General features: G+C 48.8%; 1 protein-coding gene across 1 annotated transcript in view; it reads left to right on the top strand.

Annotated features, from left to right (window-relative positions):
* WDR48 (WD repeat domain 48) overlaps positions 1 to 13,424 on the top strand; it is a 43,516-nt gene that overhangs the window by 20,084 nt on the left and 10,008 nt on the right. Inside the window, exons 8-11 of the mRNA XM_062200672.1 lie at positions 1,291 to 1,515; positions 3,680 to 3,754; positions 4,561 to 4,663; positions 5,314 to 5,411. Of these exons, the coding sequence (XP_062056656.1) occupies positions 1,291 to 1,515; positions 3,680 to 3,754; positions 4,561 to 4,663; positions 5,314 to 5,411 (501 nt within the window). The remainder of the gene's footprint in view (positions 1 to 1,290; positions 1,516 to 3,679; positions 3,755 to 4,560; positions 4,664 to 5,313; positions 5,412 to 13,424) is intronic.

Genomic DNA, 13,424 nt, shown 5'->3' with positions numbered 1-13,424 from the left:
AGAGCACCTGATCCCGGCTGCAGAATCTGTCATTCTGCGTGTGATTCAGCCAGGCCCCTGGGGCTGTTGCGTCTAGTTTCAGGGTCACCTCCTAATGAGCATCTTCATGTTCATCCGGTGCCCACCGGTCAGCAGACACCAGAGTGCCTGTGAAACAGGAAGGCCTCTCACCGTGCTATCACGCGCATAAAGAAGTCGGCCAACATTTGATGTTGATGGACAAGATGTCTCTGTGTCCACAGTAGCCAGGGCTAGGCTGCAACTCATTTGGGGTCTCCCACATGGGTGCCAGAGCCATCACCCCGCTGCACCCCCAGCCCCCACCCTGGGTGCACCTTATCAACAAGCTGGAATCTGGAGCAGAGCTGGGGCCTCAAACCCAGGCAGTCGGATCGAGAGTGCGGGCGTCCAGAGCAGCATCTTGACCACTGAGCCACAGGCCCAGCCCCAGGGCCTGCCTTTTTCCCGGGAAAATGAAGTGCCAGTCCTCTTCTGCAAGTCCCCAGGGGAGCTGGTTTGAGAACACAGAGCACGCAGAGCATGGGTGTAGGGTGGCTTAATGCCACCTATTTCTGTCCAACTCCATGTGCCCAGCCTGAATTTGTGTGCCCGTAAATTCCATGTAGCTGAGTGGCCTGAGCCTTCAGACCTTGTCAGAATTGCTAATACTAATTCCCTGGAAGTTCCCGTGGGAAGTATCCAGAGTCACAGAGAGTGAGTGGTAAGCCTGGCACTAGATCTTGCTTCTGAGTCTGAGTAGGCGCTAAGAGACTCCCAAGAGATCAGAATACACATCAACAGGAAGCCGGACTTGGAAGTGGAGCTGGGACTCAAACCCAGGCCCCCTGATACAGGATGCAGGTGTCTCAAGCGAGCTCTTAACATTTGCCGCAGCAAACGCCTGCCCCAAGAATTCACTTTTTAATAAGTTCTCAGGGGAGCCTGATACTGTGGGGAGTATGCTTCAAGAACTGCAGGCCTAGTGTAGACAGCATCAGCTCCCTCAGTGATGGCTAATCTGAAGGGAACTTGCCTGCAGGATCTACTGATCAACAGCAGGTCTAGAGAGGACAAAGGTAGTTTCGCCGGTGCCCCCCCCCCCACACATGAGCATGCATGGTTACCTTTGTTCATTTCCGTGTGTGGTGTGTTCTTGTCAGAAGGGTGTCATCAGAGGCAGGAGTACGGGCTATTTAGGTGTGTGTGACAGCATGGGGTCAGGGGAGAAGCCAGGTGCACATGTGGGTAGGCAGGTCCTCGGCAGGCTTCTAAACTCACCTTTGTCCGCAGTGCCTCTCTGGGAGCTCCGACGGGACGATTCGCCTGTGGTCCCTTGGCCAGCAGAGATGTATCGCCACGTACCGAGTCCACGATGAGGGCGTCTGGGCCCTGCAGGTCAATGATGCCTTCACACACGTGTATTCTGGGGGAAGGGACAGGAAGATTTACTGTACGGACCTGAGAAACCCTGACATTCGCGTGCTAATTTGTGAAGAAAAAGCACCAGTTCTCAAGGTGGGTCATCGTGTCATCATCTTAGTTGTGCTATTAACATTGTCACGGGTGTTAGCCAGACACAAGCTGTGTGGAAGCCTGTGTCCCCCAGGGGAGTCTCACAGAGCGGCTCATCTCACTGCAGGTGTAGCTTGGCGGGATAAGGAAGAGTGTCAGTCCTGGGCACTCGGGGTTCAGTGCTGGGCGGCTTTGGGTTTTGCTTGTGTTTGTTGGCAACAGGTTTCTAAGTGTCTTGCAGCAGCAATTGGAACGACTCAGGCCCCTGAGAGGGATTCCCTTGGGGAATTGTACTGAGACTGTCTCACACTTGGGCCTGCACTTGCTTGACTTTGCCAACCTGTCCTTAGGAAGAGGAATACGAGAAGCTAAGGTTGTCTATGAGCAGACAGCAAAACGCAGCGAGATCTGGGAGATACGCAAATATTTCAGAAAGTTCATGGAACAGTGCAATTACAAGATAGTTTATTTTGGTGCAGAAAAGTTGTATGATTTTTGCAGAATTTTTTGGTAATGTGTATTTTCTGTGAACTTTTTGAAGTCCCCTCCATGTCCCTGGTCTCCAGAGTGAGGAGGTGGAAGAGTTCTGGTGATCAGAGTCTGCAGTGATAAGGATCTTCGAGGAAGTCTTTACAAGACTCATGCTAAAAGTGAAGCCAAACTAAAAAATGGCCACTCGCCATGACAAGATGCTCCACCTCACTGATAATCACAGAACAGCACGTTAAAACAGTAGGCAGGGGGCTGGTGTGATGGCATAGTGGGTTAAGCCTCCACCTGCAATGCCAACATTCTGTGTGGGTGCCAGTTCGAGTCCCAGCTGCCTCACTTCTGATCCAGCTCCCTGCTAATGCACCTGGGAAAGCATTAGAGGATAGCCCAAGTGCTTAGGCCCCTGTATCCATACCCACGTGTCTTCTTTTGGGGAGACCCAAAAGAAGTTCCTGGTCTGGCCCAGCCCCAGCTGTTGCAGCCATTTGGAGAGTCGAAGAGCTTTCTCACTCTCTCACTCTCTCACTCTCTCTCACCCTCTCACCCACCCCCACCCCCACCCCCAGTAACTCTGCCTTTCAAATAAATAAATCTTAAAAAAAAAAAAGCAACAATAGGAAGTTTCTAAGTTTAAGAAGGAGACATAAAGAGGTCTCTACCCCCTTTTCTAAGAAATCATCTCCAATCAAGGAAAGCAAAAAACAACTATAAATACTCACCTCCTGTGAGAGTGTGTGACACGTGAAACCCCGGCCCCAGTAAGCAAGGACGGGCCGACTGAGAGAGTGGAGGTCAAGCAAGACAGCTGGGAGCGTGCTTGTGCTCCCCGCGCTCGGCGCTGGCCAGGTGCAGCTCTGTGACACAGACGGCCAAACCAGCAGTCCTGCAGAGACGCAGGGAGTGGCAGCTGAGTTAGCAATTCTGTGAATTCAGTGTGCAGGCGGCCGCAGGCTGACAGGAGGGACGTGCACGGAGGACAAAGACTCAGTGTCGTGAGTCCTGCAGCTTCCAGGATCTCCTGGCTGTGGAGAAAAGACGAAGAGCGCTGGGCCCAAACCTCAGCATGTGTTACAGGGAACGTTGGTTTAAACGGCTAGCTAAGATTCCAGTCCTGTTCCCACCATTCGAGCCTGCAATTGCCTGGTGAGGAGGAAAACTGGGTTAGTGTAGAGTGATCCCATGTGTGCAGTAAACATGTTGTATGTACAGTAGTTTAAATATACAGAAGGTAAAAACAAAGAAATAAACCAGCTCTACACTAGCCTGTTCCCACGTGGGGTGCTTTCCACGTTTGCTGTGTAGTTACGTATTTAGTATGTTTTTACTGCAAACATTTCCAAAGAAAACAGAAGTGTATTTTCTTCTTATTAAGAAAGAACAAAAACTGGAGTGGCAAAAACAAAAAATTACAGAAAGTAATTTTTCCAATCCTTTGATTGTATCCATTAAGGCCCCTCAGATAAGCCACACTTAAAACTTGGAGCTGCTAATTTTGGGGAGAATCACGTCGATTACACTTTGATGGCACTGGGAATTCCTTTAGCAAAGAGATTCTCCTGTCCTTCTGGGCAGCCCTGTCAGCACACAGTTGGTGAACGAAGGGCTGGCTCCCGGATGTTGCCTGGCTGTTCAGAGATGCCCGTCCTCAGAGCCGTGCGCTGTGCTTTGCTTTCAGATGGAGCTCGATAGGTCAGCCGACCCCGCCCCTGCCATCTGGGTGGCGACAACTAAGTCTACAGTGAACAAGTGGGTGAGTGAGCCTCTCAGTACCTGTATGGTGAGTTGTCGTGCTACTGCCAGGCTTCTGGGCAGTGGCCAGAACCTGACAGTCCCTGGGAGGGAGGTATGAGCCTCAGGAGCCTACTGAACTTAATGCAATCACCAGACATTCTCCCCACTTCTTTATCAGCAGCCAGGATGCACGCCTGATGTGCTTCCCTGGGGCACTGTTGCTGCAGGAAACAGCAGGCATGGGAGTGCCGGGTGCCCTTCAGGACTCTGTCTCTCCTAACCCTACAGGGAGGGGGAAGACAGGGCTCTCGGGTTCCGTTCCCTTTTCTTCATAGCGTGAACACCAGGGACAAAAATCGCAGATAGAGCGGGAACGTATGCAAAGCACCGTTAATTCTTAAATCTCAGTGAAAGATTTGAGTTTTCTTGCTTGCCTGATTCTTTCTGGATAATAAAGGAGAAACTGCTTGCGTTTATCCCTGTTTAGAAGCAGGTCGAGTGCTCTCTCCGTGTACTTGTGCATAGTGCTGTATATCATGTCCAAATTTCATTTTGCCAGTTTGTGATCACTATCATTTTACCTGGCTGAGTACTCCTAACTGTGCCCAGTTTTCTCCCAAGGGACAACACTCCCTTTTTAATGTGTGTTTTCCTTTAAATCGTAGTAAAAAAAAATTATGCTGCGACTGAATAATTTTTGGTTGCTACAGTAGTTGTAAGTTTTCTTGTTTGTCTTTTCTTTAACTTTGTATTTCCTGCCCCTTTAAGCAAGCTGGCAAAACTTGTAGAGCAAAACCAACTAAATAACAAATTTTGTTCCTTTAGACGTTGAAAGGAATCCATAATTTCAGAGCATCAGGAGATTACGACAATGACTGCACAAACCCTATAACGCCCCTTTGCACACAGCCTGACCAGGTTATTAAAGGTAAGGAAATTAGAAGTAGTGTACTTTTATTGAAGTTTATTGTTAATAACAGAACGACAGGAATGAAGAAAAGACTTCTTTTAATACAATTTAGATGTAAACAAAAGGCTAATCATGTATTGACTTATTTTAGTACAAGAAAAAAGTTATTTTAAAATATTTAGTGACTACGTGTTTGGGTACTTTAATATGGGCTTTCTTGAGTTAGCTTTTTTGTCTTGTTTTTTGCCCAGTGTCAGAATAGCCATGGTAAAGCCAACAGCGACTTTATAAAAGGTCTTCATGTTGTTTTTTGGCATAGCCAGGAAAGGACAGATGTGGTCTTTAAATTCTACCCGCTACAGCTGGTTGTGGCAAAAAACAAAACAAAACAAAAAGTCAGGCTGTGTTTGATATCCTAGCTTGGGGTTAGAATCTTGCATCCACCTTCCTCCCTATTGAGGTGTCTGTGTAGGCATCATTAGCGTAGACTCCATTCAGGAGCCTGCAAAGAGAAAGAAGAGGAAAGCGAAAGTAACGCGGCTTGGGTTAACTGTGCAGTCTTCGGGTTACCCTTCTGACGGGTATGGTCCTGTGCAGGCCAGTTAGCACACGGTGACTTTAAATGCAGAAGGATCGTTGTGCTAATTGTGTTTTTATTTTTCCCTTAGGGGGTGCCAGTATTATTCAGTGCCACATTCTTAATGATAAGAGACATATATTAACCAAAGATACAAATAATAATGTGGCATACTGGGATGTATTGAAGGTGAGTGCCTTTTTAATTGGATCATGTTCTTTGTTTTTCATTTTGTACTATGATAATGAAGATAATAGATAAAGATTTAATTGTAATGTCTTATTTTGGTAATACTTTTTTATGTGAATGTTAGATAAAGCCACAGACTTTTTTTTTTTTTTTTAATTTAAAGGTCTATTTATTTATTATTTGAAAGGTAGGGTGACAGGAAGAGAGGGAGAGAGAGAGATATGCATTTTTCTGGTTCACTCTCCAAATGTCTATAGCAGGTGAGGCTAGGCCAGGGCAAAGCCAAGAATCAGGAACTCCACCCGGATCTCCCAGGTGGGTGGTAGGAACCCAAGTACCTGGACCATCCTCTTTTGCCTCCCAGGAATGTTAACAGGGCACAGGATGGAAAGCGGGCGTGGGCCTTGATCCCAGGCACCCCAGTTCAATCTGCAGCTAGCCTGGCAGCACAGTGGCCACCCCAAAACTCATCGTTTTAATCACCTAAATTGTTTAAATAAACTCTTTTCTCTGGTTATTCTTTTTTTTTTTTTTTTTTTGGACAGGCAGAGTTAGACAGTGAGAGAGAAAGAGAGAAAGGTCTTCCTTCAGTTGGTTACCCCCCAAATGGCCGCTATGGCTGGTGTATTGCGGCCAGCGCGCTGCGCCTATCTGAAGCCAGGAGCCAGGTGCTTCTCCTGGTCTCCCATGTGGGTACAGGGCCCAAGTACTTGAGCCATCCTCCACTGCCTTCCTGGGCCACAGGTCTGCTTTTATAATTTTGATAAATGTCCCTTTTTAGTGTAGTTATTGGTTATCCATTTGTTTGTCCAAATATTTCCTGGACTGAGTGACTGTCGTGAGGATCATGACTGATGGCAAAGTCTGTAGCATGGAGCCTTCTGGTAGGAGGGAGAAGAACAGAATGTGAAAGCAGATCACAGGATAGTGCATGGCCAAGGGTGGTTCCTTAACTTGGGGAGTCAGGAGAGCTTCGTGGTGGAGACATCAGTGAGCCGGGGCATGCAGGCGTCCAGCAGGTGGATGCTGGAGGAGGGCATTTCAGGAAGAGAGTGAATGATAAAGGCACAGAAGAGGGAAGGGGTGTGTTTAATTAGTCCACGGTGAGCAGTTTTGTGTTTGGAGATGAGAGTAAATGTCCGGGAGCTGCGGGGCTATCAGGATGAAACATGCCTTTTAGGTCATTTCCCAAAGAGTGTGACGTTGCAGGCCCCTGCCTTGGCCTTTCTTTGGTACTTCCTGAAGAATCTTAGATAATGTTAGAGCAGAAGCCCATGGTCGGAGCAGTCGTAGTGTTATGTAATGAGAAAGTGGAAGCTGGATGACCGTGGTCTTAAACATAATGATGTGAGGATCTAGAGAAAGGAACAGATGTTGGGCATATTACAGATGGAGAACTGAGAAGACCCAGTGTTGTCGTTAAGCTCCTGCTTATAAGGAAGAGAAATTCACTTAAGTTAACTTCATGATCTACAGAGTAAAATAAGCAAGTCTCTTACTGGGGAAAAGGGAGCTGTCTCTGACTACAAACCTTGGCTTGACCCCACCACTTTTCCTCCCTGGGCCGCAGCTGTGTGGAAATCCATTAGGAGATAGGTGCTAGTGAGTATGGCTTCATGACAGAACCCCTTAGTTGTTGAGTCTGGTCTGTTTTTCTCTACAACAGAGAGACATCTGTCAGTGGGTCCCATGGGTGGGAAGATCCAGAGCAGCTCTATGGAATTCAGCAGAAATTCTTGATAATTCACTTTGTCTTCTGTTTGTTTGTCTGAAAAGCAGGCGGATATCTTCCATCCACAGATTCACTCCCCAATGCCTGCAACAGCCTAGGCGGGACCAGGCCAAAGCCAGGAGCCCAGAAGTCAGTCTGGGTTTCTCATATGGGTGACAGGGACCCAAGTGCTTGAGCCGTCACCTGCTGCCTCCCAGGGAACACACTAGCAGGAAGCTGGGATTAGAAGTGGAGCCTAGACTTGAACCCAGGCACTCTGATAGGAGATACGAGCCTGCAGAGTGGTATTTTAACCATTGCACCAGACGTCTGTCTGTGTGGGCTCTTCACCGTGATACTCTCCCGCTACTGTGGCCCTAGCTCTGTCCTGCAGAACACCTGAGAGAATCTGATCAGGACAGCTGCTCCTGTCAGCCTGCCAGCTCTCTGCCTGTAGGTCTGTCGTCTACTCTGTGTGAGTTGGAAGTAGCTCTCCTTGGATGGGGCTCTGAGCTAGCATGTACCATGACTGGGATTTCTGTGTACCTAGCAGCTTCCCCTATCCAAATACTAGACGTTTACGTCTCAAGGTCAAAGGTTGAGCGTGATGGACGTGACACTGCTGAACAGTGTAGGGCAGCGCAGTGATTAGGACATGCACGTAGGACTGAGCTACAGTCTGTGTTGGCCCTGCCAGCTCCTAGCTAGGTGATCTGGAGGACATACCACCTCTCTAAACCTGTGTGTTCATTACTAAAATGTGGGGCCTATCTGTTTCTTAGTAAAGTTCAAGGGGAGGTTCAAAAGCGTTTAGCCAGTGCCTGACATATGATGGTTATGAGGCTATCAGTCTATTACAACTGAAAGATTATGATTCTGTATGGATTGGGAGGGAGCAAGGAAGACAGAAACAATGATTAGATAAAGATTTAGGCCTATGAACAAGAGTTATACTTAATTGAAAGTAGTAGGGGCCGGCGCCGTGGCTTAACACGCTAATCCTCCGCCTTGCGGCGCCGGCACACCGGGTTCTTGTCCCGGCTGGGGTGCCAGATTCTATCCCGGTTGCCCCTCTTCCAGACCAGCTCTCTGCTATGGCCCGGGAAGGCAGTGGAGTATGGCCCAAGTCCTTGGGCCCTGCACCCGCATGGGAGACCAGAAGAAGCACCTGGCTCCTGGCTTCGGATCAGCGAGATGCGCCGGCCGCAGCGGCCATTGGAGGGTGAACCAACGGCAAAAAGGAAGACCTTTCTCTCTGTTTCTCTCTCTCACTATCCACACTGCCTGTCAAAAAAAGAAAAGAAAGTAGTAGGAAGGAAATAGGTTCCAGATTTCTGGACTGGATGGTGGGAAATAGGGAATGTAAGACGCAGTGCTGATTGTTGGGAGAAAGGTGCGTGCTCAGAAAGGTGAGGAACTGTAGTTTTCCTGGGACGTCTGGGTAGAGGTGTCTGGTGGGGAGACAGTGGTATCATCTGATGCACAGGTTAAAGAACTGGGCTGGGGGTAGACGATGTGGCACAGCAGTTTAAGCTGCTGTCTGGGAAGCACATGTACAGCCTCGAGTCTCAGCTGCTCTGCTTCTGATCCAGCTTCCTGCTTTGCATCCTAGGAGGCAGTGAATGATAGCTTACGTGCTTGGGCTCTGCCACCACGTGAGAGACCTGGATAGAGTTCCTGGCTCCTGGCTTTGGTGTGGCCCAGTCCGGATATTGTAGGCATTGGGGAATGAGCTAGCCAATGGAAGAGTGTGCATGCTGGCTCACTCTCTTTTTCTTCTGTTTCCCTCTGTCACTGTATCTATCAAATTAAAATAACTTTTTTTAAAATAATCAGACTGGAGGGGCAGGCTTTAAAAAAAGGATTATTTAATTGTTCAGTTATTTGAAAGGCAGAGGTATAGAGAGAAAGAGGGAGAGATAGAGACAAAGAGAGAGGTCTTCCATCTGCTGGTTCACTCCCCAAATGGCCACAATAGCCAGAGCTGAGCTGATCCAAAGCCAGGTGCTTCTTCCAATCTCCCATGTGGGTTCAGGGACCCAGAGATTTAGGCCATCCTCTGCTGCTTTTCCAAGTGCAGTAACAGGCAACTGGATCGGAAGTACAGCAACCGGGACTGGAACCAGCGTCCATATGGGATGCTGGTGCTGCAGGCCGGGGCTTTAACCTGCTGTGCTGCAGCGCTGGCCCCAAGGGCCAGGCTTTTGACACAGTGGTTAAGATGCTGCTTGGGATTCCTGCATCCACATCAGGGTTCCTAGTTCATGTCCTGGCTCTGCATCCAATCTAACGTCCTTTTAATATGCACCCTGGGAAGCAACAGATGATGGCTGAATTACTTGGGACCTTGCTGTCCGTAGGGGAGACATGAATGGAGTTTCTGGTTCTTGGCTTTGGCATGTTGTAAGCATTTGGTGAGGGCGGTGGGGGTAGTGAACCAGTGGATGGAATATCTCTGTCTCTGCCTTTCACATAAAATGAAAATAAATTAATAACATTTAAGAAAGAACTGGCTGGATGGAAAGGATCCTCATGCTTCCCCTTGTAGATTAGTGTTGGTGTCATGGGAAGTGTCAGGAGTCTCCAAGGGACGTATATAGACTGAGAAGGGAAGAAAGCAGTCGTTACTCCTCATGGATGTGGGACAAAGAGGAAGCCACAGAGGTCTGATAAAAGGAGGCTGGCATGGTGGCACAGTGGTTAAGCCATGGCTTGGGACACTGGCATCCCATCGTAGAGGACTGGTTCAAGTCCTGGCTGCTGTGCTTCTGATCCAGCTCCCTCTAATGCACCTGGCAAAGTAGCGGAAGATGCTCCAAGTACTTGGGCCCCTCCCACACGTGTGGGAGATCAAGCTGGAGTTCCTGGCTCAGCCCCTGCCATTGCAACTGTATGGGGAGTGAACCAGCGGGGAGAAGAACTCAGTCTCTCTCTCTCTCTCTCTCTCTCTCTCTCTCTCTCTCTCTCTCTCTCTCTCTCCCTTCTCTTTGTCACTCTGCTTTTCAAATAAGTAACATGTTCTTTTTTAAATTGATAGGGTGGTAACAAGAACAAAAGCTGATGGTAGCTCCAGAACTAATTGAGTGTTTTAGAAAGGAGCTGGTAGTTGGTGACATCAGCCTGCTGCATTCGTTTAGGACATGGATGGACTGTACATGTGGATCTTACAGTGAAGAGAGCAGGCTTCTGGAGAGTTCTGTGGGCAACAGTCAGATGGAGTGGGTTGAGTAGTGATTGGGCAGTGAAGGAATGGAGATTTTGAGTGGAGAAGATCTGTGAAGAAATGTGACTTTATAGGGGCAGGAGAAGATCTAGGGATAAGATGGCCAAGAGGGGTTTGGTTTGGGTTTGGTTTGGGTTTGGTATTTGAGTACTTTTTTAAAAAAAATTATTATTTATTGGAGAGGCACTTAGGAAAATAGAGACCTTCCATCTTCTGGTTCATTTCCCAAATGCCACACAGCTGCCAGGTCAAAGCCTGGAGCTGGAACTCAGTGTGGCTGTCTCACTGGGGCGGCAGAGGCTCAGCTGCTTGGGGCATCGCCTGCTGCCTCCCAGAGCGCGTTAACAGGAAGCTGCACTCAGAGCAGAGCTGGAACTTGATTCGGGATGTGGATGTTCCTAGAGCATCCTAACCACTGCACAAATTGACCACCCCTGAATATTTTTAAGATGGAAAAAATTCGAGCATGTTTTCACTGCTTCTAGCTGGAAGCCAGCAGACACGTGAGAGGGTACATCACAGGACAGGGATCAGAGAAGGGACAGCTTTTTCTCTGGGGCCAGGAAGACTGGTAGGAGAAGGTGAAGGGGATGCCAACAAGGCTGCTCTCACTTTTTTGAGGAGTCGGAGTCGTGCGCTAGGGACGTGGCATGGGGGACAAAGTGGAAGGCAGGAGGAGAGGAGAGACTTGACAGATGTGTGGAGGACTGCCTTGGAAACAGAAGTCGTCCCAGGCGACTTAACGATCCAGTCAAAGGCTAAGAGTGTGTAGTTACAGTGGATGAAGAGACCAGCGTGTCTGTTGTCATCTGTGCGGATATGGATGTTGACATCATCTGGGAGGAAAGCAAGAACCTGAGATGGACCACTGGCCACTTAGCAGGACTCAGACCTCTGCTACATGAAGAGAGTGAGCGCGGAGACACTGATGGCAGGGAAGGAGGGGTCCTGCAGCTAAATGACATGGACCTCAAAAAACAGGAGTGTTTGGGTTTTGTTTCTATTTATTTATTTTTTGACAGGCAGAGTGGACAGTGAGAGAGAGAGAGACAGAAAGGTCTTCCTTTTGCCGTTGGTTCACTCTCCAATGGCCACTGCGGCCGGCCCACCGCACTGATCCGAAGCCAGGAGCCAGGTGCTTATCCTGGTCTCCCATGGGGTGCAGGGCCCGAGCACTTGGGCCATCCTCCACTGCACTCCCTGGCCACAGCAAAGAGCTGGCCTGGAAGAGGGGCAACCGGGACAGAATCCGGCGCCCCAACCGGGACTAGAACCCAGTGTACCAGCACCGCAAGGCAGAGGATTAGCCTATTGAGCCACGGCGCCAGCCAGTGTTTGGGTTTTATTTAAAGGTTTAGTTATTTGAGAGGCAGAGAGAGGGAGAAGCAGAGAGAGAAGTTCTCCATCCTCTGGTTCACTCCCAAATGGCTGCAGCAACCCAGGCTTGGCTGATCCAAAGCTGGGAGCCAGGAGCTTCCTCCAGGTCTCCCACATAGGTACAGGAACCCAAGCACTTGAGCCTTCCTCCACTGCTCTCCCAGACCATCAACGGAGAGCTGGATTGGAAGAGGATCAGCTGGGGCATAAACTGGTACCCATATGGGATGCCGGCGCCACAGACAGAGGCTTAGCCTGCTATGCCACAGCACCAGCCCCAGATAGGAGTTTTTATGGGAACAGAGAATAATGGTCTCCATGTGGCATTAGGGAGCGAATAAAGAGTCTCCCTTTGAGCAGATGACTGGGAGGGCCTTGTGGCACGGCAGGTTAGGCTGCTGCAGCAGATGCCCGCATCCCGTATCAGAGTGCCTGGGTGAGTCTGTCCGCTCTGTCCTTCCAGTCCAGCTTCTGACCAGTGCACCTCGGACACAGTGCCACCCACAGGAGAGGCGTGGATGGAGTTCTGGGCTCCCAGTTTCAGTGTGTGCCTGCCCTGGCTATTGCAGGCATTTGAGGAGTGAACCCGCAGATGGAAGATCTCTCTCCCTCTCTGTCACTTTGCCTTTCTAATAAATAAATCTTATGGAGGGAAAAAAAAAAAAAAAAAAGGCTGATGAAGTGAGCTGAGGAAGAGCTGTTAAAAAGAGGATGTAGGGGACCAGCGCATAGTCGGTGAAGTCCCAGCTGCAGTGCCGGCATCCCATATGTACGCCTGTTCGAGACCTGGCTGCTCCACTTCCGATCCAGCTCTCTGCTATCCTGGAAAAGCAGTGGAGGATGGCCCAAGTGCACCCTGCACTCGTGTGGGAGACCCAAAAGAAGCTCCTGGCTCCTGGCTTCAGATTGGCCCAGCACTGGCCATTGCAGCCACTTGAGGACTGAACCAGTGGATGGAAGACCTCTCTCTCTCTGTGCCTTTGCCTCTGCCTCTCTGTAACTCTGCCTTTCAAATAAATAAATGAATCTTTAAAAAAAAAATAAATAAAGATGAGGCTATGGGGGGGCATTTGTGCATTACATGATATGGTTCAGAGTTGAAGTGTGCGGTGCGTGGAAATACCACATGGTGCGGAGGAAGTTCAGGACCTGCTCTTGGGGAGCACACATACTTAGGAAACGAGAAGGAATAAGGAAGAATTATAATGGTCAGGAGAAAACTTAGAAAATGAGAAGACTTAGATATTTCTGCCTGTTTCCAACCATTATCTGAGGGTAACCTCTCACTTCTCTTAAAGTAAGAAGTTAGTAACTTATTTGCTGCTTGGAGTTTTGGGTTGTTTTTGTTTTTTGCATACTTTAGAGTTTGATTTGACATTGCTTCCAGATGAGTATGGTGGCATGTTAAATCAGTATCAGGAAAATTAAATAATGAGAATATTTTGTTTTTTCAATTTGAAATTTTAGTACTAGCAGATAGTTAAAGACAGATATTTTGGGTTGGCATTGTGGTGTAGCAGGTTAAGCATCCGCCTGCAATGCTGACATACCATATGGTTACCGGTTCAAGATGCGGCTGCTCCACTTCCAATCCAGCTCCCTACTAGCATGCCTGGGAAAGCAGTGGAGGACAGCCCAAGTCCTTGGGCCCCTGCACCCGTGTGGGAGATCTGAAAGAAGCTCCAGGATCCTGGCTTCAGCC

Source organism: Lepus europaeus, chromosome 9, assembly GCF_033115175.1.
Source record: "Lepus europaeus isolate LE1 chromosome 9, mLepTim1.pri, whole genome shotgun sequence".
Taxonomy (NCBI): domain Eukaryota; kingdom Metazoa; phylum Chordata; class Mammalia; order Lagomorpha; family Leporidae; genus Lepus; species Lepus europaeus.
The sequence above is the reverse complement of the archived record's forward strand: the minus strand, read 5'-3'. Positions and strand labels throughout refer to the sequence as shown.